The sequence below is a fragment of the Salvelinus sp. IW2-2015 genome, linkage group LG22, assembly GCF_002910315.2.
Source record: "Salvelinus sp. IW2-2015 linkage group LG22, ASM291031v2, whole genome shotgun sequence".
Taxonomy (NCBI): domain Eukaryota; kingdom Metazoa; phylum Chordata; class Actinopteri; order Salmoniformes; family Salmonidae; genus Salvelinus; species Salvelinus sp. IW2-2015.
In genome coordinates, this window is record NC_036862.1 from 948,928 (window position 1) to 972,010 (window position 23,083).

General features: G+C 44.1%; 1 protein-coding gene across 1 annotated transcript in view; it reads right to left on the reverse strand.

Annotated features, from left to right (window-relative positions):
* The window catches only part of LOC111982648 (dedicator of cytokinesis protein 10), a 127,310-nt gene that overhangs the window by 43,600 nt on the left and 60,627 nt on the right, over window positions 1-23,083 (reverse strand). The window contains 21 exon segments of the mRNA XM_070433925.1: window positions 3,081-3,164; window positions 4,142-4,288; window positions 6,939-7,010; window positions 7,525-7,638; window positions 9,198-9,267; window positions 9,408-9,526; window positions 9,754-9,846; window positions 10,195-10,278; window positions 10,680-10,801; window positions 11,393-11,516; window positions 13,560-13,652; window positions 13,766-13,831; window positions 16,260-16,447; window positions 16,985-17,064; window positions 17,361-17,483; window positions 17,718-17,800; window positions 18,794-18,916; window positions 19,066-19,299; window positions 19,756-19,914; window positions 20,191-20,274; window positions 21,327-21,412. Coding sequence (XP_070290026.1) covers window positions 3,081-3,164; window positions 4,142-4,288; window positions 6,939-7,010; window positions 7,525-7,638; window positions 9,198-9,267; window positions 9,408-9,526; window positions 9,754-9,846; window positions 10,195-10,278; window positions 10,680-10,801; window positions 11,393-11,516; window positions 13,560-13,652; window positions 13,766-13,831; window positions 16,260-16,447; window positions 16,985-17,064; window positions 17,361-17,483; window positions 17,718-17,800; window positions 18,794-18,916; window positions 19,066-19,299; window positions 19,756-19,914; window positions 20,191-20,274; window positions 21,327-21,412 — 2,348 coding nt within the window.

Genomic DNA, 23,083 nt, shown 5'->3' on the forward strand with positions numbered 1-23,083 from the left:
AAAGGCATGAGCTCTGCTTTGTTTTTTGCGCAGGCCGTATACACTTCGTCAATCTCTCATTCACAATTTGAGAGCACTTGATAAGGCCTCGCATTTCCTGGCGGCATCCACTTTGTGTGGCCATAAAGCACCCCAAAAAATCCATGCCTTTTGCACCCCTTCTCCCTAAATGCTGGCCGCTCTGAAGCACCTCTTATCTCACTCACATGGCTCTCCATCACTTGATTGGGTTTTTCCTACAGGCTACAAGTGAAGACAGACACATCGGAGACGCAAATGTGCGCGTCCTTTTCCAATTCCGAGGTGCATATTGAAGATATTGGAAGAACTGTCCACATTTACTTTCCGTCAGCCAACAAGATGAGTAGGCTTAATGTACAGCAAAATCACTAGCCTATGTCAATCTACCATTCCCCATAGTACAAAAGTCCATATTCTATTCTGTGCGAGAAATACATATTCCAAACAGTCTGGGACAGTTGTGGGATGTGATAGATCCCAAATGAATACAACCACTACCATCAAAAACACTTTTTTTTTACGCACTAAGACTGACGCAACAGATCAGAACGTTTAGCTTAAAATGTTGATCAACTATTAGGCTATTTCTTCACATTATAAACGCAGCAATGCGCACATGGCAGTAGGCTATAAGCGCAAATGTTCCATTAGAGGAAAACCCCATTATCAAAAGTGACCACAAATGCAGTTATGCATGTAATGCTTTTATTATAACGGTGCATTTTTATGGTGAAAATGATCTTCCCCAAACTTGAAACTCACTCGCTGACAGTTAGGCTCTACACTTGTTGTAAAGTGGAGTAATGTGCTTCATTTTAAAATAAGCTATGTTGTGATACAAACCTTATGCAAACATATAGGCCTATGGGCTAGGCTACATGAGGTGTGTGACTATGATTAGAAAAAGTAAAAAACAAAAAAGGCATTGTTTCTTGCCTTAAGATGGTGATAAACGCTAGTAAAACCAAATGCATGCTTTTCAACCGTTCGCTGCCTGCACCCGCACGCCCGACTAGCATCACCACCCTGGACGGTTCCGACCTAGAATATGTAGACATCTATAAGTACCTAGGTGTCTGGCTAGACTGCAAACTCTCCTTCCAGACTCATATCAAACATCTCCAATCCAAAATCAAATCTAGAGTCGGCTTTCTATTTTCGCCAACAAAGCCTCCTTCACTCACGCGCCAAACTTACCCTAGTAAAACTGACTATCCTACCGATCCTCGACTCGGCGATGTCATCTACAAAATAGCTTCCAATACTCTACTCAGCAAACTGGATGCAGTTTATCACAGTGCCATCCGTTTGTTACTAAAGCACCTTATACGACCCACCACTGCGACCTGTATGCCCTAGTCGGCTGGCCCTCGCTACATGTTCGTCGTCAGACCACTGGCTCCAGGTCATCTACAAGGCTATGCTAGGTAAAGTGCCGCCTTATCTCAGTTCACTGGTCACGATGGCTACACCCACCCGTAGCACGCGCTCCAGCAGGTGTATCTCACTGATCATCCCTAAAGCCAAAACCTAATTTGGACGCCTTTCCTTCCAGTTCTCTGCTGCCTGCGACTGAACGAATTGCAAAAATCTCTGAAGTTGGAGACTTTTATCTCCCTCAACAACTTTAAACATCTGCTATCCGAGCAGCTAACCGATCGCTGCAGCTGTACATAGTCCATCGGTATATAGCCCACCCAATTTACCTACCTCACCCCCATACTGCTTTTATTTATTTACTTTTCTGCTCTTTTGCACACCAGTATCTCTACTTGCACATGATCATCTGATGATTTATCACTCCAGTGTTAATCTGCTAAATTGTAATTATTCGATTTATTGCCTACCTCCTCATGCCTTTTGCACACATTGTATATAGATTCTCTTTTTTCTACCATGTTATTGACTTGTTTTTGTTTACTACATGTGTAACTCTGTGTTGTTGTCTGTTCACACTGCTATGCTTTATCTTGGCCAGGTCGCAGTTGCAAATGAGAACTTGTTCTCAACTAGCCTACCTGGTTAAATAAAGGTGAAAAAAATATATATATATATATAACTCACAAGTGATAGGCTAATATTGTCACCCATCAGACTATTCTTGATTTCATCTTGTCTTTACATATACTAAATAATATATGTGTAAAATGTGTTTTTTAAATTCAAAATGGACCATTATCATGTACCTGTCTCGAAACAGGAACAGGGGAAAAAATACATGTTATCTCTGACTAAATAGCAAATGGAGGACGCTTTTCCCGTGGTTAATTTTCCTGCCAGCTAGGTAGGCTATTACTCCTGTTGTAAAGATAAGCAATGTGCTTAATATTGCTTAATATTAGGAAGGTTGAAAAATAAATATAGTAGGCCTAGCCTATAGAAGCTGATGGGATCCTCCCTTTTTTAATAGAGGCCACCATTCTGTTTTCTTGCGCAATTGCATAGCCTATAGAAATGTTATGCAACATGAGCTCATGGTCTCTCATGAAGTGTTTGATTAGATTTTCCATCACATTTGCATTGATGTCAGAGTGATTAGAGGACAATAGAGTGCTGACTATCAGGCACTTAGCAAGTTTGGTAAACTACTAATGACCATCAGCAGCATCAGAGCTTGGGAAGCCTAATTACGCGACTAAACGGTCACGTGGAATTTGACTGCCTTCATGACTCGTGACCGTCGGTGTGGCAGTAATACAGTCACCGCAAAAGCCCTAGTCACAACCTGATTGACCGAATAAAACAATCCCAACACCTCTGAAGTTCATTGTTTTCTAGTCTAGTTATATATTCATTGTTTTCTATTGCATTCTATTCTACCGTGAGTGACATTGGCTATTACACCGGCAGATGAGGAAACGCTTTATTCAATATCCTCTGTCACTGAGAAACAGAATGAGAAGGATGTGTGTATTTGTGTGTGTGTGTGTGTGTGTGTGTGTGTGTGTGTGTGTGTGTGTGTGTGTGTGTGTGTGTGTGTGTGTGTGTGTGTGTGTGTGTGTGTGTGTGTGTGTGTGTGTGTGTGTGTGTGTGTGTAAGTGTGTAAGTGTGTGTGTGACCTTGTTGTCAGTGGCTGTGATCATGTTGACATAGTTGCTGATCAGCTTGAAGGTGAACCCTCGGTCCATGAGGGTGAAGCAACGCTGGAGGGAGGGATGGAAAGAGGGCGGGATGGATGGAGGGAAAGGAGGGGGGAGGGAGATAAGGAGGAGAGGAAGGAGGTAGGGAAAGAGGGAGGGAGGGAGGTCAGCATTAGTTTATAAAGAACATGAAAGAGAGAGACCATTTCATAATTTCACAACACAGTTCAAATACATGCTCTGGAACTTTGGCGACCACTAAGTATCTTTTAAACTTCCCGTTTTAGGGTGGATGTGTCAATGTGTAGTTCATACATGCGTAATCTACTCCTCTGTAAACTGGTCACCTCTGTATACCCGTCGCAAGACCCACTAGTTGATGCTTATTTATAAAACCCTCTTAGGCCTCACTCCCACCTATCTGAGATACCTACTGCAGCCCTCATCCTCCACATACAACACCCATTCTGCCAGTCGCATTCTGTTAATGGTCCCCAAAGCACACACATCCCTGGGTCGCTCCTCTTTACAGTTCGCTGCAGCTAGCGACTGGAAAAAGCCGCAACAAACACTCAAACTGGACAGTTTTGTCTCAATCTCTTCATTCAAAGACTCAATCATGGACACTCTTACTGACAGTTGTGGCTGCTTCACGTGATGTATTGTTGTCTCTACACATCATGCCCACAGAGCAGAGTGAGAGAGAGTGCAATGAAGGGGTGCATATATATGCACATATGTGACGTAGTATGCAATTTTCGGAGACCACTTTTGGTTCGTGAGTGCTACTTTCAGAAATACTGTCAAAAAAATATACAAAAGTACCAGAGAATCTCTTTAAGGAAATCAATATCTAACAATAATTAGCAGTGGAAGCCATTTTCATTTACAGTTAGCTTAATTGCATTCAACTCTGCTTCCGTATCATTAGTCAGGGAATACAAATGCATTACCCGTGGCAGCATTTGAGCCTGATTTCGACAAGTGATAAAGACAGCTCCCTGAACATGTCATTTGTGTATGATGTGTGTGATGCCCACCTTGACAAAGGCTGCCACGGCCAGGTTGGCACTGCGGGTTTCCTCTGCCAGCTCCTTGCTCTTCCAGAAGATGTGGTCGGACACGGTCATGACTAGGCTCTCCAGGCGACTCAGGTAGGTTGAAGGGAGCCTCTGTGGTCGAGGGAGCTGAGGCACACATAATATGGAACTTAACATATGGGCCTAATGTATTAGTTGCACTACCAACACCAAGGTCGTAGGTTCAATTCCAGCAGGGATCACATATACATACTAACAGCACTGAATGGAACAGTGGGACATAGGACAGATGCAGGCCCAATACAAGGTCGGCAAGTAGGGCGCAGAGAATCTGAATATGTCTGACTTCAGTACTAACTTTCAAGTGTTTTCCATACTGTATGTATTATCGTGTATTGTGTATTTGTATGCTGTCTTTCCAAAATGAATTTCCCTGTAAAAGGACAATAAATTATTTTGTATCGTACCGTAAGTTGCTTTTGATGATAGTGTCTGGTAAGTGGCATACACACACCGGCCAGTTTATTAGGTACACCACCCCGTTCACGAAAATTGATTGCTCTTACAGACAGTGATTCACGTGGCCATGGTTTGCTATATAAAGCAGCCATCGAGGCATTCAGTTACTGTTCGAATGAACGTTAGACGGGGCAAAACAAGTGACCTAAGCGACTTTGAGCGTGGCATGACCGTCTGTGCGAGGCACACCGGATCCAGTATCTCAGAAACGGGCCACACTCCTGGGCTTTTCACACACGGCAGGACTCAAGGACATTAAAGTACTTTTTCAAGCACTAATATGTATTTCAAGGACCATAAATTTGTAATAGTTAAATTTATTATTATGCAATAGTTGCCACCAGATGGCAGTATATCGCCACAACCTCATGCACAAAACGTACTAAGTTCAAAATCAAATAAAATGTTATTGGTCATATACACATGGTTTGCAGATTTTATTGCGAGTGTAGCGAAATGCTTGTAAATAATAATACGTTGTTTCACTACATATTTACTATATATACATGAGTGGTACGTCAGTACTTATGATTTTGCAATTTGAGTAGGGATGAGCAGAGTTTTGGGACATGCCTTCTGGTGAACACACATTTCCTATTCGCATGACTACACATTTCCATCTTAATGACTGTTTTCTGGGGAATTTGGGAATCTACTACTTAATAGCTGGCACCTTTAGTGTCGCCGGTCGGGAGAAGGGCGGACGGGCGGGCTGGGCGAGGAAACTGCGTGTTAATGGCCAACAGAACGGCAGGAGCACGGCTTGATAAAGTGGAATATCGCGGGCGCCCACGAGAATGAGGCGATTTGCAAAAAAGCTCTGGAGGTTGTTGCAGAGAAAAAGTCACATGATGTAGAACTGGCACCAGATGCAGGGTTGTGTCTTTCCCCCTTCATGTTGCTCTTCAGGGCCATTCACCCATGCTCTCAATGTCAAAGTCTAACGCATGTTTTGCACCCTACACAGTGTGGGTTGGTTGGGTCCAGTGACATAGTGGTAAAAAAAGGTGGGTAAACTATACTGAACAAAAATATAAGACGCAACATGTAAAGTGCTGGTCCTATGTTTCATGAGCTGAAATAAAAGATCTCAGAAAAGTTCCATACCCACAAAAGGCAGGATTTAATCTACATTCGCTCGGCCTTTTAGCCATCGATGTGACATTTGGCAACGCCTAAACCGTCTGTACATGCCTGGCTGAGTGGCAGTGTGGGTGGAATGAGTGAGTTCGCCTGGCAACCACAGAGCGAAACACGTGAGGAAATAAAACTCAGTTGTCTGCCTGGAATACATTCTTCTAATATTTTTCATAAACATATTTATCATCATCTGTTCTCCTTTCATTTTAATTGAATCACTTTTCAAGTAGCAACTTGAGAAAATGTCAGATTTTCAAGGTATTCCAGTACTTGAATTTCAGAATGCCAAATTCAAGTTCTTTAAGCACCTCAATCACCTTGTGCCAACCCTGTGTCTAGGGTTTACAGAGAAAGGTGCGACAAACAAAAACCATTCAGTCAGTGGCAGTCCTCTGGGCGAAAACAGCTCGTTGATGAGAGAGGTCGAAGGAGAATGGCAAGAATAGTGCAAACTTAACAGGCGGGCCACAGACAGACAAACAACAGCGGTGTGCAGAACGGCATCTCGGAACGCACATTTGTCAATCCTTGTCACGGATGGGCTATTGCAGCAGATGACCACACCGGGTTCCACTCCTATCAGCTAAAAACAAGAAGAAGCGAGCGACTCCAGTTGACACACGATCAACAACACTGGACAATTGAAGAGGTGAAAAACATTGCCTGGAACATGACAGGGAGTTCAGTTCACTTGATTGGCCTGTGGAATCCCCAGACATCAACCCAATAGAGCATATTTGGGATGAGATGGGAATGGGCTGCATGGACCAACATCCCTGTGGAATGTTTCCGAATCCATGTAGAATGCCCCGAACAATTCAGACTGTTCTGAAGGCGAAGGAGAATCCGACCCGGTACTATATGGGTGTACCTAATAAACTGTCCGGTGAGTGTATAATATAATCATTAGATATACTCTTTGAGTAATGAGGTTTGAGAACGTGATGGTCTCTTTGCGTGAGTTAAATACAACAGGGACAATGACACTGAAATTATGACAGTCACACTGAGGAATACATTTTGACTAAGACAGAGTTCGTCTCATGTATTGTTTATCGGTATGCTAATCTGTCACCTCCCCTCTCACAGGGAGTGTATATGTACATATATAACAGCTTCATATCTTATGTTTCTATACCTTGATATTGTCTGAGTCCACTAGATGCTGGGCCATGGACTTGACAATGAGCTCGAAGAAGAACCAGGAAAACTGCAGCAGACAGGGGTAAAAGGTCAAACAGGGGTCAGATCACCCGGGTTACGTTCAGTTAGGCACTCAGGGTCACATTCAACGGCACATCCAGATAGATATATATCACGTAGAGCAGATATGTACGATAAGGAATCCTAGCATGGCTATGTGTGACATTTCTAAGTATGTCTTTATTTGGATAGCCCCAAATAGGTTTGTAGATGTTCAGTAGACTGTCAACAACATTTCAACTACATTTCAATTAACTCTACACTAACCTTACCCCTAGGCCTAACACTTAATCCTTACTCTAATCCTAAACCTAACCGTAACCCTAGCAAGCAGTTGCATGTTAACAGAGATGCAGCTGACAGTTTGTTGACAGTGTGAGCATCTGTAGATCAGGGGACTATCCACCCAAATGACACCCTATTCCCTATATAGTGCACTATTGTTAACCAGAGCCCTATGGGTTCCTATAAAGGGAATAGGGTGTCATTTGGGACTGGGCGTGGCGTCCATCTCGGCTCACCCTGAGGATGTTCCTGACGGCCGGCTGCTCGTTGCTCTTCAGGTCAGAGGTCATGCCCTTGGCCAGCTCCTCGTGGACCGTCCGGAAGCCATGCGACTCCGCCTTGAACACAAACTGACCACCGCAGTGGAGAGAACGAGGTCAATGAGACAGACGGACATAGAGACGGACATAGAGACGGACAGAGACAGTAAGACAGACAGACAGACAAGCTGTACCGACACTTTTGCTCCATCTCACGTTCTGTACACGCAATTAGTAGCATCAAGGGAACCAAACATGCAATATGTTTGGCTCTGCATTTAATTAAACCTACAAAAAAACAAAACAACGCCGATTAAGGCTGATGTAATCAGAGTTGAGGATGAAGAAAAAGCTGAGTCTGACAAAATTTGTAATAAATTATGCATCAAAAAAATCTTGATCTAATGTAGTTTTCCCTTGGCACATCAAATTCATTGGGGTACGTGCTTCTGTACTGTATCTATAAATCTATGTGCTTATTTTGGCACTCAATCTCTTTTTCTCGTTTTGTGCGAAATGTTCCACCCACACTGTACATGTATGGCACACACACACCTCATTACCACAGACGTCACCCAATTGAGTTAATTCATTAACAACGGTAACCACACGCACGCGCACACACACATATGCAACGATGCACGCACACGCGCATATGCAGCGTGCACAAACACACACATGCTACACGCACACAAACACACACACATCTGGTACCCAGCCACACACACCCACACGGCGAGAAAGCACTGGTCGAAAATTGCTTGCTGCTAGCCCCACGAGCAGCATGCCAATCAGTTGCCATAGTAACGCCAGTTCCATTACAGTGGCCCTCCCATTCTTTCCTCCCCTCTTCTCCTCCCTCCATTTCTCTTTCTGTCTCTCTGCACCTCTTACAGATCAATTGTAGGATTCTCGTTTTCTTTCTACCAGACATGAAAAATCTTGTGGTAAGCTGGTTCTATTCTCCATTTCCCTTTCTCACTTTCTGTCTCTTCCTCTCTCACTCTCTCTCGCTCTCTTCTTAACAAGCATGCCTTGCATTCTTATTGAAACGGCTCAGTGTCCTTGTTTGCCTTCCACCAGACCCCCCCTTCTCTCTTCCCCACAGCCATGCTTGTGCTGTGTGTGAGCTGAGAGCCGTGTGTGTGGCAGACTCTCTCTCGTCTCTCTGTGTCCACAGTGTTCTGGGCACATTGCCCTAGACCCTCAGCCACACTCCTGCACTCACCACACCCCAAAGCCCCCACCGTAGCCCACACACACACACACACGTGTGTACACACATGCACACACACACACACACACACACAGTCACGTGTGAATGCGCACAAACACACTAACACACACTAACACACACACACACACACAGCACGCACACAAAGCCCCCTTCTCTCCCTTCACTAATGAAGCTGTCTGTGAGTTACTCTCCTCCCCTCTGCTCTCATTATCTCTCCTCACCTCTCCTCTCCTCTGCTCTCATTAGCTCTCCTCACCTCTCCTCTCCTCCTCTCGTCTCCTTTCCCCTCCTCTCCACTCAGCCCAACCCCTCTCCTCTACCCTATGACACCACCCGGCTAAACAACTGCAGAATCGGAGCCTCGCTCTTCCTGCAAGACAGGGCTAAGATCCCAATGAAATGAGCACCATACCTTTATGTAGGAGTGCAGGTAGTGGTCTAGGTTTTCTTCATGGCACTTGGCAACAATGTGGACCAGCACCCTGGTGAAACACAAGGTGGTCACTCAGTCATCATCATTATCTGGCAACATTAATAGTTGGCAATATGAATTCTGGCAACATGTATTCCTGCATGATCCGGTGGCACAGAGTGGTCCGTGGCCTGCAGTGCCTCATCCTACCTGGTGGTGGTGGTGGTGACTTCGTCGTTGTCGTTCTGGGTGAGGACCTTGAACAGCTGGTTGAAGAGCACAGGCAGGAAACGAATTATCACTGGAATCTTCTCAATGCTCAGTAAGCCCTGTGGGAGAGAGAGAAGAAAGAGAAAGAGAAGCAGAGAGAGAGAGAGAGGTAGTCAGAGACAGAGCGAGGATAGAGAGAGAGAGAGAGGTAGTCAGAGAGAGAGAGAGAGAGAGAGAGAGAGGAAAGACGGTCAGTGAAGGGTTGTATAGTATGGGAGTGAAATGCAGAACGGAAAGATGCGAAGTCATCTCTCTATCCTCCCTCCCTCCCTTCGTTTCTCCAGACCTTTAGGCAGTTGAGGAAGTTTGAGGTAGGTGATTGGGAGAGGTCCGTGTCTCGTTTTTGGCACTGCTGGAAGAAGCGGTTCAGGTGGGGGTCCTGGCGATCAAGGAGAGAAGACACAGTCACAACCAGAACCACCATCACTGAGTGATAGACTGTGCACAGGAGATGAGGACTAAATCCAGGAGCAAACTAAATCTGCATCCCAAAAGGCATCTTATTCCCTACATAGTGCACTAGTTTTGACCAGAGCTCTATGGACAAAAGTAGTGCGTGCACAAGATAGGGAATAGGTTGCCATTTTGGGCGCAATCCCAAATGTCCCAATGGGATAACAAGGATTGACTTGCTGGAGTTGAAACCCGTTAAAGGTTGGTTATATAAGATGTATCTTTTTAACTTGTGGTGGTTTCATGGAGTGGCAGGGTAAGTCCAGACTCTTACCTGAGTATAGACTGTGGAGAGGACGTTGGTGGAGACCTTGAATATGGGCTTACCTCCGTCCACCCACTTCAGATCTGAGCCGTTCTGGGGGGAGAGAGGGAGGAAGGGTCACTGAGCACCAAGGAGATCCATGCTTGATTAACACTTTACTGTTGTTCACTTTGGTGTGCTCACTTCATACCTCTCTCTCACTCACTCGCTCACTCTCTCACTCGCTCTCTCTCTCACTCGCTCACTCTCTCACTCGCTCACACTCTCTCTCTCGCTCTCTCTCTCTCCATTCACAATTCAAATTCAAAATGCTTTTTTATTGGCATGACAAAACTTACATTTGTATTGCCAAAGCAACAATGCTTTCTCTATCAATTCCTGTATCTCCTTCCTTTCTTTCTTTCTACTTTCCCCCCTATTTTCTCTCCTCTCTCCTTCCCTCCCTTCCATTCATCTCACCCCTCCGTCCCTCCCTCCCTCCTTCTCTCCTCTACCTTAGTAGATCCAGGTTCTTTGACGAGCAGGTATCCAGGGGGCAGGCTACAGGACACAGGGATGTTGAACTCCTGTGAGGCCAGGCGACCCTCTCTGAGCAGAGGCAGCCACGAGTAGCCCACTGCAGTCACACACACCACACACACACACACACACACACACACACACACACACACACACACACACACACACACACACACACACACACACACACACACACACACACACACACACACACACACACACACACACACACACACACACACACACACACACGGAGAAAGAACACACGGGGAAAACCACATACTGTGTAATGTGTAAATCAATCAATGAAATGTTTTAATAAAGCCCTTGTTATATCAGCAGTTGTCACAAAGTATTTTTTTACAGCAAGCTCAATCAGAAGCAAGAGCACATAGTATTGGCCTGTAGATGTAGCATGCACCATCACACTCCAGAATTCAATAACACAATCACAACAGTATCGAGGCGATGTTGCTGCACAGTGATAAGCGAACACCGACTAGCTACCATCCAATCCATTGACAAACTTGCCTCAAAGACATATATGCCATCTAACAGATGCTTTTATCCATACATTTTTGGACTGTTAGCCCAAGCGGGAACCAAACCCATTACCCTGGCGTCGCAAAAACCATGCTCTTTACCAACTGAGCCACACAGGATCACAGTATTTCTCCTTCCTCCCTACCTGGGGTCTCCAGGGCCTCCTTCTTCTTGGAGTTGGTCTTGGCGTTGATGTCACAGGTCACATGGTAGAAGGAGAAGAGTAGATGGTGCTTCTCGTGGAGCTGGGTGGGCAATTCAATCTTCACCTGGGACACAGAGGATGACACAAAGGACCATTTCAGAAACAGGCAAAAAAATGAAAATCACAAATTATTTAAAGTGCATTAACAAAAGCCTCAATATATAAAAAAAATTATAATGTACAGTACCAGTCAAAAATTCGGACACACATATTCATGAAATGGTTTTTCTTTATTTTTTACTATTTTCTTAATTGTAGAATAATAGTGAAGACATCAAAACTATGAAATGATACATTTGGAATCATGTAGTAACCAAAAAATTGTTAAAAAATCTAAATATATTTTATATTTGAGATTCTTCAAGTAGCCACCATTTGTCTTGATGACAGCTTTGCACACGCTTGGCATTCTCTCAACCAGCTTCACCTGGAATGCTTCCCACATATGCTGAGCACTTGTTGGCTGCTTTTCCTTCACTCTGTGGCCTAACTCAGCCCAAACCATCTCAATTGGGTTGAGGTCGGGTGATTGTGGAGGCCAGTTAATCTGATACAGCACTCCAGCACTCTCCTTCTTGGTCAAATAGCCCTTACACAGCCGGGGGGTGTGTTGGGTCATTGTCAGGTTAAAAACAAATGATAGTCCCACTAAGCGCAAACCAGATGGGATGGCGTATCGCTGCAGAATGCTGTGGTAGCCATGCTGGTTAAGTGTGCCTTGATTTCTAAATAAATCACTGACCGTGTCACCAGAAAAGCACCATCACACCTCCTCCTTGTTTCACAGTGGGAACCACACATGTAGAGATCATCCGTTCACCTTCTCTGCGTCTCACAAAGACACAGCGGTTGGAACCAACAATCTCAAATTTGTACTCATCAGACCAAAGGACAAATTTCCACCGGTCTAATGTCCATTGCTCGTGTTTCTTGGCCCAAGCAAGTCTCTTATTGTTATTGTTGTCCTTTAGTAGTGCTTTCTTTGCAGCAATTCGACCATGAAGGCCTGATTCACGCAGTCTCCTCTGAACAGTTGATGTTGAGATGTATCTGTTACTTGAACTCTGTGAAGCATTTATTTGGGCTGCAATTTCTGAGGCTGGTAACTCTAATGAACTTATCCTCTGCAGCAGAGGTAACTCTGGGTCTTCCTTTCCTGTGGCGGTCCTCATGAGAACCAGTTTCATCATAGCGCTTGATGGTTTTTGCGACTGCACTTAAAGAAACTTTCGAAGTGTTTAGTGATGGACTGTCATTTCTCTTTGCTAATTTGAGCTGTTCTTGCCATAATATGGACTTGGTCTTTTACCAAATAGCGCTATCTTCTGTATACCACCCCTACCTTGTCACAACACAACTGATTGTCTCAAACGCATTAAGAAGGAAATAAATTCCACAAATTAACTTTTAACAAGGCACACCTATTAATTGAAATGCATTCCAGGTGACTACTTCATGATGCTGGTTGAGAGAATGCCAAGAGTGTGCAATGCTGTCATCAAGGCAAAGGGTGGCTACTTTGAAGAATCTCAAATATAAAATATTTGATTACTACATGATTCCATATGTGTTATTTCATAGTTTTGATGTCTTCACTATTATTCTACAATGTAGAAAATAGTAAACATAAAGAAAAACCCTTGAATGAGTAGGTGTGTCCAAACTTTTGACTGGTACAATATATATATATATATTTATTGACACAAGTGGCAGAACTGGTGTCAGAGTGGTGAAACAATCAACTGAGCAACTAAGTTCCGTGGTGAAGTTTCACCTGGGTAGAGATCTAGTATAATCTTCCCCTTCCCCCAATCCTAACCCTAACCATTAGTGGGGGAAATGCAAAACTGACCTAAGATCAGCATCTTGGGGCAACTTTATCCTACACCTGCCACTACACGGTGAGGGCTCTAGCCTGGTATGCACATGTCTGATTGTGCTTCAGCCTCTCTCATTCATGATAATGAGCATCAGAAGAGTTGGCCTAAGCACAAACAAAACTGGCTACCAGGCAATTAGAGCCCTGCACATGCCACTTCCAATCAATCTCTTCCCATTCCTCTCCCCCTAGCCATACACATCTTCAACACTCTCATTCCACACTCACCTCATCATAGAAGTCTGGGTTCTGGGAGTGATGAAGGACCGTGGAGCAGGCTGCTGTGGTGAAAACTGGACCCCCAGGCTTGCCGTATATGCACTGAGGCAACAAGTAAAAAAACAAATGAAGAGAAAAGTGACGTTTTTCAAAAAATCCACCATGATACCCTAAATTCAATCAATGACAAAGAAGATATTGAGAAGATACTACACCTTCAAAGGTTTGGCAATTTCCTCATCTGAACTCCGAAACTCCACATAGACTGCAAGGTTACGAGCCTGTGAATGAAAATGGCGTTGTTAGATTTGTGAGCATACAGTATTTCATGCGTGTCTGCAAAGAGGTCCCATATATGTACAGTGTGACTTGTGTGTCTACTACATGTCCTTTCCTTCGTATCTAGTACAGTTTTCACAATACCAGTATCACAATACTAGTATATAGGTTTCCTTGCCATGATATTTCTGAGTATATCTAGTATATATCACAAGTGATGTTTGATAAAGTACGACAAGAATTTATATATAAATGCCTGGATTACTTAAATTTTAGTGAATCTCTTATACAATGGGTTAAAGTTATGTAGAGCAACCCCAGATGTAAAATAGTCAATAATGGTTACTTCTCAGAAAGTATTGAACTTTAAAGAAAGGTAAAACAAGGCTGTCCGTTGTCTCCATATCTATTTGAAAAACTAGCTATTAAAATTTGATTCTACAAGAACATCAAGGGGTTAGAAATCCAGGGGATAAAAACAAGTGTCAATATATTTAGATGACTCTAGTTTTTTTCTTAAGTCTGCAATCTGGATCCCTGCACAGTCTCATTGAAGATCTTTATCCCTTTTCTAGCCTCTATGGCTTAAAACTAATTATGACAAGTGTACCATATTACGTATTGGATTGATAAAAAATACATTGTTTACACTACCTTGTAGTTTATCAATAAGATAGGCAGATGGTGAAGTAGACATACTTGGTATTCACATCTCAAAAATTATAAATTAACTTAACTCATGCTACCACTAGAGTGAGAGCACCGCCAGCATTCAAAAGTGACCAAAACATCAGCCAGGAAGCATAGGAACTGAGAAGTGGTCTGTGGTCACCACCTGCAGAATCACTCCTTTTTTGGGGGTGTCTTGCTAATTGCCTATAATTTCCACCTTTTGTCTATTCCATTTGCACAACAGCATGTGAAAATTATTGTCAATCAGTGTTGCTTCCTAAGTGGACAGTTTGATTTCATAGAAGTGTGATTGACTTGGAGTTACATTGTGTTGTTTAAGTGTTCCCTTTATTTTTTTGAGCAGTGTATAATGAATATGAGTTTGGGAGGCTAAAATTATAAAATATGAATGCTTTAATCCTCTCCTTAAAAGCTTCACTCATACATAAGTTATACCTAAACCCAAAATGGTTCTCCAGTAGATTATTAAGAAAAGCTCATCCTTTGTTCAAAAATTGCCTTTTTTGCCTGTATACAGATTACAACTTATAATTTCTGACTAATTGAAAATGAAATTTTGTTTAAAGTATCGCTCTTTCTCAAACAAGCCATACAAAGCTGATTACAATTTCAGTTTTATCTTCCAGAAAAGAGAGAACAAATATTACAACAAATGTTATGGTTAAACTCAAATATACTGATTAATAAAAAAAACATTCTTTATGGAATTAAAATTTTTTAAATTATATTTATTAATGATATTATGAATAGAAACGGAGGAGTTATGTCACATTCAGTTATCAAAAATATATGGGAATATCTGCTCAATCCAAACTTTCAACCAACTGATTGCAGCACTACCACAAAAATGGAGGAGGCAAGTGGAAAAGGGAGAAGGTAGGGAACTTGTTTGCCGCCAATATATTAAAGATACACATTGGCTGAAAGGAACTGGCATAAATAGAAAAATATACCAGTTTCATCTGAGGACAAAAATGTTGACAGCTGCACCATACAGGTTGCAAAATAAATGGGAAGAGATGGTTTTATGAACTGGTACAAAAAAACTACACTTGATTCAACACTTCGAGTTTTTCCATTTAAATTATTAATTAAATTATTATATAAAATTCTTGCCACCAACAGAATGCTATATATATGGGGCATACAACAATCTCAGCTCTGTAGATTTTGCTGTGAAGAGACAGAATCACTAGATCATGTATTCTGGTATTGCCCCGATGTAGCTTGTTTCTGGGCACAGGTTCAGGAAGGGTTAAAAAATCAACATGCACTTAAAATTAACATTACAAATAGCAGTGTTGGGCGATCTGGAAAGCCATAGTCAGTCAATAAATAATATAATAATACTCGTAGGAAAGGTTTTCATCTTTAGCTCACAATCTGTGGATAATATGTGATTAGAAAGGTACATTTGTTTTGTAAAACATCACAGCACAATTGAAAAATATATGGTACATGGAAACCAAACAAGGTCTATGGTGATAGGTGGGATGGGCTGAGAGTGGCTGAGGGGGTGGGATTAAAGAGCTTATGTTTTGGTAATGTATTATTGTTATGTGACTGCTTTATATAAAAGTACCATGTATATGTAAAATGTATATGTAAAATGTATGTATATGTGGCAGAAAAGCTGTAAAAAAAACGAAGATATTTATCCTCCTGGTGGAGGGGTTAATAATAAATCATTTAAAAAAAAAAATGTAAGTGGTGTGTGGGTTTGGGTGTGTACGGTACCTTGGCGAAGCTCTTCTGGCTGTCGTATTTGAGGTGTCGGGGGTAGATGTAGACGTGGTTCTTGTAGACGTGGTGTGGCTGGGTGAACTTGGTGGAGTCCTGGACAAACTCCTCCACCTCCACGGTGGCCTGGTGCTGGCTGCAGTCCCCGAAGGGCTTGACGGGCACATAGGATGACGTCACACAGTCTGCAGACAGACAGAGAGAGACAGAGAGACAGAGAGAGAGAGACAGAGAGACAGAGAGAGAGAGAGAGAGAAGAGAGAGAGAGAGAGAGAGAGAGAGAAGAGAGCAAGAGAGAGAAAGAGACGAGAGAGGGGACATATTTAATACATTAACACTGATGGCTATCAAAAGTAGAGAGAGAGGTAGAGAGAGAGGTAGAAAGAGAGATAGAGAAACAGTAAAGCGAGAGGGAGACAGAGGGGTAGAAATAGAGATGGAGAGGGGAGCGTAGAGAGAGAGAGAGAGAGAAAATAAAGAGAGAGCGAAAGAGAGAGAGAAGACATTTGTAATACCTGTAACACTGATGGCTATCAACAGTAGAGAGAGAGAGAGAGGGAGAGGGAGAGAGGGAGGGGTAGAAAGAGAGATAAAGAGGCGAGAGGTACAGAGAGAGAGGGAAAGAGAAAAGAAAGAGAGAGAGAGAGAACGAGAAAGGGAGACATGAGGGTTGTCGAAGTGAGAAAGAGAAAAAAAAGAGAACATAAAAGTGTTGGACTAACTTGGATGCTCCATAGGGACATAGTCCACTGTGATGTCCAGGTTCCCTGGAATGGTCTGCAGTTTGCTGGTCTTCTCAGCCCTGCAAAGATACAGAGAGAGCCAAGGAATGGGTGAGCAGTGAGCACCCTATGACTAGGGCCAGGAGTTTTCCAGGTCAGGTTAGGTGGTCATGACAAACTCTACAACCTAATTATGACCTAAAAAGGGATCTGGACCATTGGTTGAACTGACAGTATTTGCATCCCAAATGGCAACCTATTCCCTATATAGTAAACTACTTTCAACTAGAGCCCTATGGGCTCTGGTCAAATGTTGTGCACTAAATAGGGAATAGGCCATTTGGGACGCAATCTTGATGTCTTTTCGGTGCCCTACCTCCTGTACTCAGACACCAGCTTGATGAGATCTTCGGTGGAGATCTTGTTGCTCTCCTGTTTGAAGAGGGGCGAGAAGCGAGACTCCCGGTCCACCGTCCCCTGGTTGTCCTTAAACACAGACCTGAGACAGACAGAAAGACAAGACAGACAGGCAGAACAAACGAGACAGATAGATGGACGGATGCACAGACAAGACAGACAGACAGGAAAATAGTTTAGAGTGTAAGATACTTATCAATTACCTACACCTTTATAGACATCCGTGTGATGCAGTTTGATCATTAAGGGAGAAAAGGTAATTGGATATGGAGTGAGTAGGATACCAGAAAACACAGTGTGGCTCAGTGTCCCTCACCTGATGCACCAGGCAAAGGGCATGTGGTACTTCCCCAGTTTACTGCAGAACTGCTTGTTGGATTTCAGCATCTTTTGAACCGTCTTCAAAGGGACAGGAACAGAGAGAGAGAGAGATGGAGAGAGAGGGGTGCAGAGTGGGGGAGAGAGAAAGAGAGTGAGAGTCAGAGAGAAGGAAACATTACTTTAAAAAGGGGCAGCATTGTTGATATTCTTGAAGTCTGCCGGTGGGTTTCGGAAAACAGAAATAAATGATCCTCGACGTAGATAAATTGCAAGTCTAAATCAACAGGGGTGTGTCATGAACCTGGCAGGAGGCGCAGCGCTCCCGTCTGTTCATCCACTCAACTTCCCAAACATACGCCAGGATTTCACTCCGTGGAATTCTATGGGGGCATCTTGGAAAAGAATCTTGGAAAATCTATGAGGAAAAATGTATTTCCAAACCATCTGATTTCCTGTGTGATTAAGGGGAATTTAAATAGAGCTTTACAAGAAATCTCACTGGAAAGACCCTGGTAAAGGTTGTGCATACCGCTGTTTCCCTACTAAGGGCCTGGGGGAAACAAGCGGTGTTTTACTGTACATTGTTCTACACACCAACTCCCTCAACTTATGTTCCATAATAGATTGTCCAAAAGTAGAGTTACACAATTCCTGTAATTTCCCCAAATGTCACATTTTTTCCTAGTTGGAGGATTCATAGATTTTCTGCTTATTACCTCCTGATTCCGAGATAGCTCTAACCTAGATTTGTAGTTTTTATTAGTTGCAAGTCTATTAGAATTTCTTTCTTTTTTTTAGCTGTTAATGTAAGTTTTAGTTTTTCATTATTGTTGCCATATTATTCTTGTTTCTAAGTATTGTACGTTTTTTTTGGACACTTGAAAACGAGATTGTGCATCTCAAGAGACTCCATCCCGCAAAACTTCAATTAAATAAATAAATACATTTCTGGAAAAAATTGGAATTTGGGGAAAGTTACCCGAATTTTGCTAACCTACCCATAGGTAATAGGCTATAAAGGTGAGGGGTGGTAGTTAGAGAGAATTTAACTGTGATGTAGAGTTGCGTCACCTTGCTGGAGTCTGTGTTTTTGATGTACGGCTCTGTTCCCACGGCAATATTTCCCATCAGCACCTTCTCCACCCTCGCCACTAGAACAATGTCCGTGTGGGGGTTTGTCACTGAGAAGATGGCCTGCGTACACACACGCAAAAGAAAGGAGTAAGTATCTCTCTTATCTCCCTATGACATTCCCAGTTCTGCCCCATCCCCTCTTCGTTGCTGAAACTGATCCTAGATTTGCCCCTTGGGGAAACTTCCTCCGGAGCGTTGCTGTAGCCTACCTGTTTGGGGAAACGGAGCCAGTCGTCCAGGTCCAGGCTGAGATGACAGTCTCCAGGTCTCTTCTCTGCAGGGGAGCTCAGTCCATTCTCCTGCCCCGCCCCGGGCCCTCCCGACCCAGCCCCGCCCAGCATCTGACGCACCGTCTCGTGGTTCAGGTCAACATGGAAGTCGGCCGACACCTTCCTCCCCTCACGCACATCCAGCAGGGCCACAGTCACAAAGAAGGGCTCAATCTGATGGGGATACATTACATGTGATGAGCACCAGGGCTTCACCAATGTTTTCTAGCACACACCTTTGACATGCTTGCTATGTTGTTCTACTGTACTTCAAACAATTTGTAGGCAGGTTGATTACTATTCAAACCTTCTCTTATTCCTACTCCCGTACACGTTAGCGAATGCGTATTGCACCAAGCAAATCATTCAAAAAAAGTAACGCTATTCATTTTTCCAGTGACCACTGCACTCAATATCTGATCTAGGATCATCCATCGCGGCACAGTAAACAACAGAGTGAAAAGTGTTTTGACCATTGAGCACTATCAGTTATGTAACGCATGAGCTCATCTCAATAACTGCGGCGCTGTTAGTTCCAAAGCCATCATGCTAAGTCTACCTTTAAGCTGCGGAGAACTGTGCGTGTGTGCGTGAGATGGTGGTGTACTTGAGGTTTTAAGGGGGTCTCACGTTGGTGACAGGACCAGCCTCGGTCTCATTGATGCAGCCCTGCAGCGTCAGGTTGAGGGATCCACAGGCGATCATCAGCCTCCTCCCCAGCTTCTCCTCGAAGGGACGGATTGGGGGGCCCTCACCCCTAGGGTACTCCTCCCGCGGACTCCTCAACACCTGACACACAACCAGACAGCACCAGAGGAGGGACACACAATTGGACTATCAGTGGGCAGTGGGCTGAAGTTGAATGTGGTGTATAAGCACGGGTCTGGACCAGAAGCCTGCAGACACAGAGGCCCTCCTGGGACAGAGATTACCATCCCTGACCTAACAGTACTTAATTAACAGGTGAATTGTGCAGTACTGTACCAGCAACAGTTCTGCACAAGGTGTGTTAACCCCTATAGTGTACCTACAGTGTCAGGCTATAAACCCCTAAACACTACCTACCGGGGTGTCAGGGTCCAGGGAGAACAGGTTGAGCCTCTCTTCTCTTCTGGCCGATCGGACCACCTCCTCAGTTTCAGAGAAATACTGAGAGAGAGAGAAAGAGAGAAGATATCCCCACAAATAAAATACAGAATATACAGAATATGTACTAAAGGAGAACTACAGGAAAAGGAGGACCGAGTACGCCCCCATTCTCATCGACGGAGCTGTAGTGGGGCAGGTTGAGAGCTTCAAGTTCCTTGGCGTCCACATCACCAACAAACTAACATGGTCCAAGCACACCAAGACAGTCGTGAAGAGGGCACAACAAAACCTATTCCCCCTCAGGAGAATGAAAAGATTTGTCATGGTTCATCAGATCCTCAAAAGGTTTTACAGTTGCACAATCGAGAGCATTCTGACGGGTTGCATCACTGTCTGGTATGGCAACTGCTCGGCCTCCAAACGCAAGGCACTACAGAGGGTAGTGCGTATGGCCCAGTACATCACCGGGGCCAAGCTTCCTGCCATCCAGGACCTCTATCCCAGGCGGTGTCAGAGGAAGGCCCTAAAAATTGTCAAAGACTCCAGCCACCCTAGTCATAGACTGTTCTCTCTGCTACCGCACAGCAAATGGTACCGGAGCACCAAGTCTAGGTCCAAGAGGCTCCTAAATAGCTTCTACCCCCAAGCCATAAAACTCTTGAACAGCTAATCAAAAGGCTACCCAGACTATTTGTATTGCACCCCCCCCCCATCCACCCTATGGAACGCTGCTGCTACTCTCTGTTATTATCTATGCATAGTCACTTTAATAACTCTACCTACATGTACATATTACCTCAATTACCTCGACACATGTGTCCCCACACATTGACATTGACTCTGTACCGGTACCCCCTGTATATAGCCCGGCTATTGTTATTTACTGCTGCTCTTTAATCATTTGTTATTCTTATCTATTGCCTTTTTTTGTTGGTATTTTCTTAAAACTGCATTGTTGGTTAAGGGCTTGTAAGTAAGCATTTCACTGTAAGGTCTACCTACACCTGTTGTATTCGGCGCATGTGACAAATACAATTAGATTTGAAATTAGCATAATACAAGTAGAAGCATTGATCATTTTTACGGGTCAAATTACATCTCCACACACCCACCTTRGCCAGCTCAGGGTTGATGCCGCTCTCTGTCGTCTCTTCATTCTCAGGTAAACACACGTCGCTTAGAGACAGATCACAGACGTCTGGTGGGGAAAGAGACAGACAGTTACAGTCAATACCTCCGGTGAAATTCATGTCTACCATTCTTGTTTTTAATATTGGCTCATTTCCTCTGGTCTTCAATGACGGCTATAGAATGAGAGGGAGACTGCAAGGCTGTTGTCATGGAAGCCGCCATACCTGAGTGTGTTCTGAGWGGGGTAGAGGTGGGGAGGAGAGGGGGAGTAGGGGAGCGCTCTCTCTCTCTCTCTCACACTGGCCTTCCCTGGCCTCTAATGGAGCTTACTGTATGTGTTTATCCTTTCACTACCATCCCTCCATTCAGCTAGTGTAGGTCAACCTTTTATGTGGTACTGTAAAAGAGGCCCCACACAAAGAGAGGAATGGAAATAGACAGCTGTTTTCTTCAGGGGGGTGGGTAGGAGGGAGAGAGAGAGAAGAGAGGGGAAGGGGGAATAGAGGAAAGAAAGAAAGAGAGAGAGAGAGAGAGAGAGAGAGAGAGAGAGAGAGAGAGAGAGAGAGAGAGAGAGAAAAAGACAGAAAGAGCAGAAGTGGTGCAGAGCCCTGCATGTGTATTAGGTCTGCTGATGCTGCACCTCTTCTCTCATTGCATGGTTAAACAGAACAAATACGACCTACGAAGATCGATCAAGATGGCGAGACACAAGTATAGGGAGAAAGTGGAGGAGCAAGTCAGCGGGTCGGATACGAGGCGTATGTGGCAGGGGTTTCTAACGATCACGGATGACAAAAAGACAGCTAGACACCTTTTTCTCACGGTTCGTGCAAAACGACTCTGAGCTGCCGAGGAGAGCCCCTGAGGACAACAAGGGCTACGTGCTTACGGTAGGAGGAAGTTCAAGTCCAACGCTCTAGTGGTTAGAGCGTTGGACTTGGACCGAAAGGTTGCAAGATCGAATCCCTGAGCTGACAAGGTAAAAATCTGTCGTTCTGCCCCTGAACAAGGCAGTTAACCCACTGTTCCTAGGCCGTCATTGAAAATAAGAATATGTTCTTAACTGACTTGCCTAGTTAATTAAAGGTAAAATAAGATAAATAAATCAAATGTAAGTCATTCAAACGTGTTAACCCTCGCAAAGCTGGCAGCCCAGATGGCGTCCCTAGCCGCGCCCTCAGAGCATGTGCAGACCAGCTAGTTGTTGTGTTTCCTGACATTTTCAAACTCTCTCTAGCCATCATCTCTGTGCTCAAGAAAGGGAAAGTAACTGAACTGAATGACTACCGTCCCGTAGCACTCACTTCCGTCATCCTGAAGTGCTTCGAGAGTCAAAGACCACATAACCTCCTCCCTCCCCTGACACACTCCACCCTCTCGAATTCGAATACCGTCCCGACAGATCCACGGACGACGAAATCGCCATTGCACTGCACACTGCCCTCACCCATCTGGACCAGAAGAATGCATATGTGAGGATGCTGTTGATCGACTACAGCTCGGCCTTCAATAGCATAGTGCTCTCTAAGCTCACCATAAAGCTCACAGCCCTGGGACTGAACTCCTCCCAATGCAAGTGGGTCCTGGACTTCCTGACAGGCCGCACCCAGGTGGTGAAGGTCGGCAACATTACCTCGTCCCAAGGGTTGGAACCGGTTCAGGGAACAGAACCGAAAACAAGTCATTTTTCAAGGAACCGAAATGGAACCGGGAACAAAAGTGATCCATACTGCTCCAG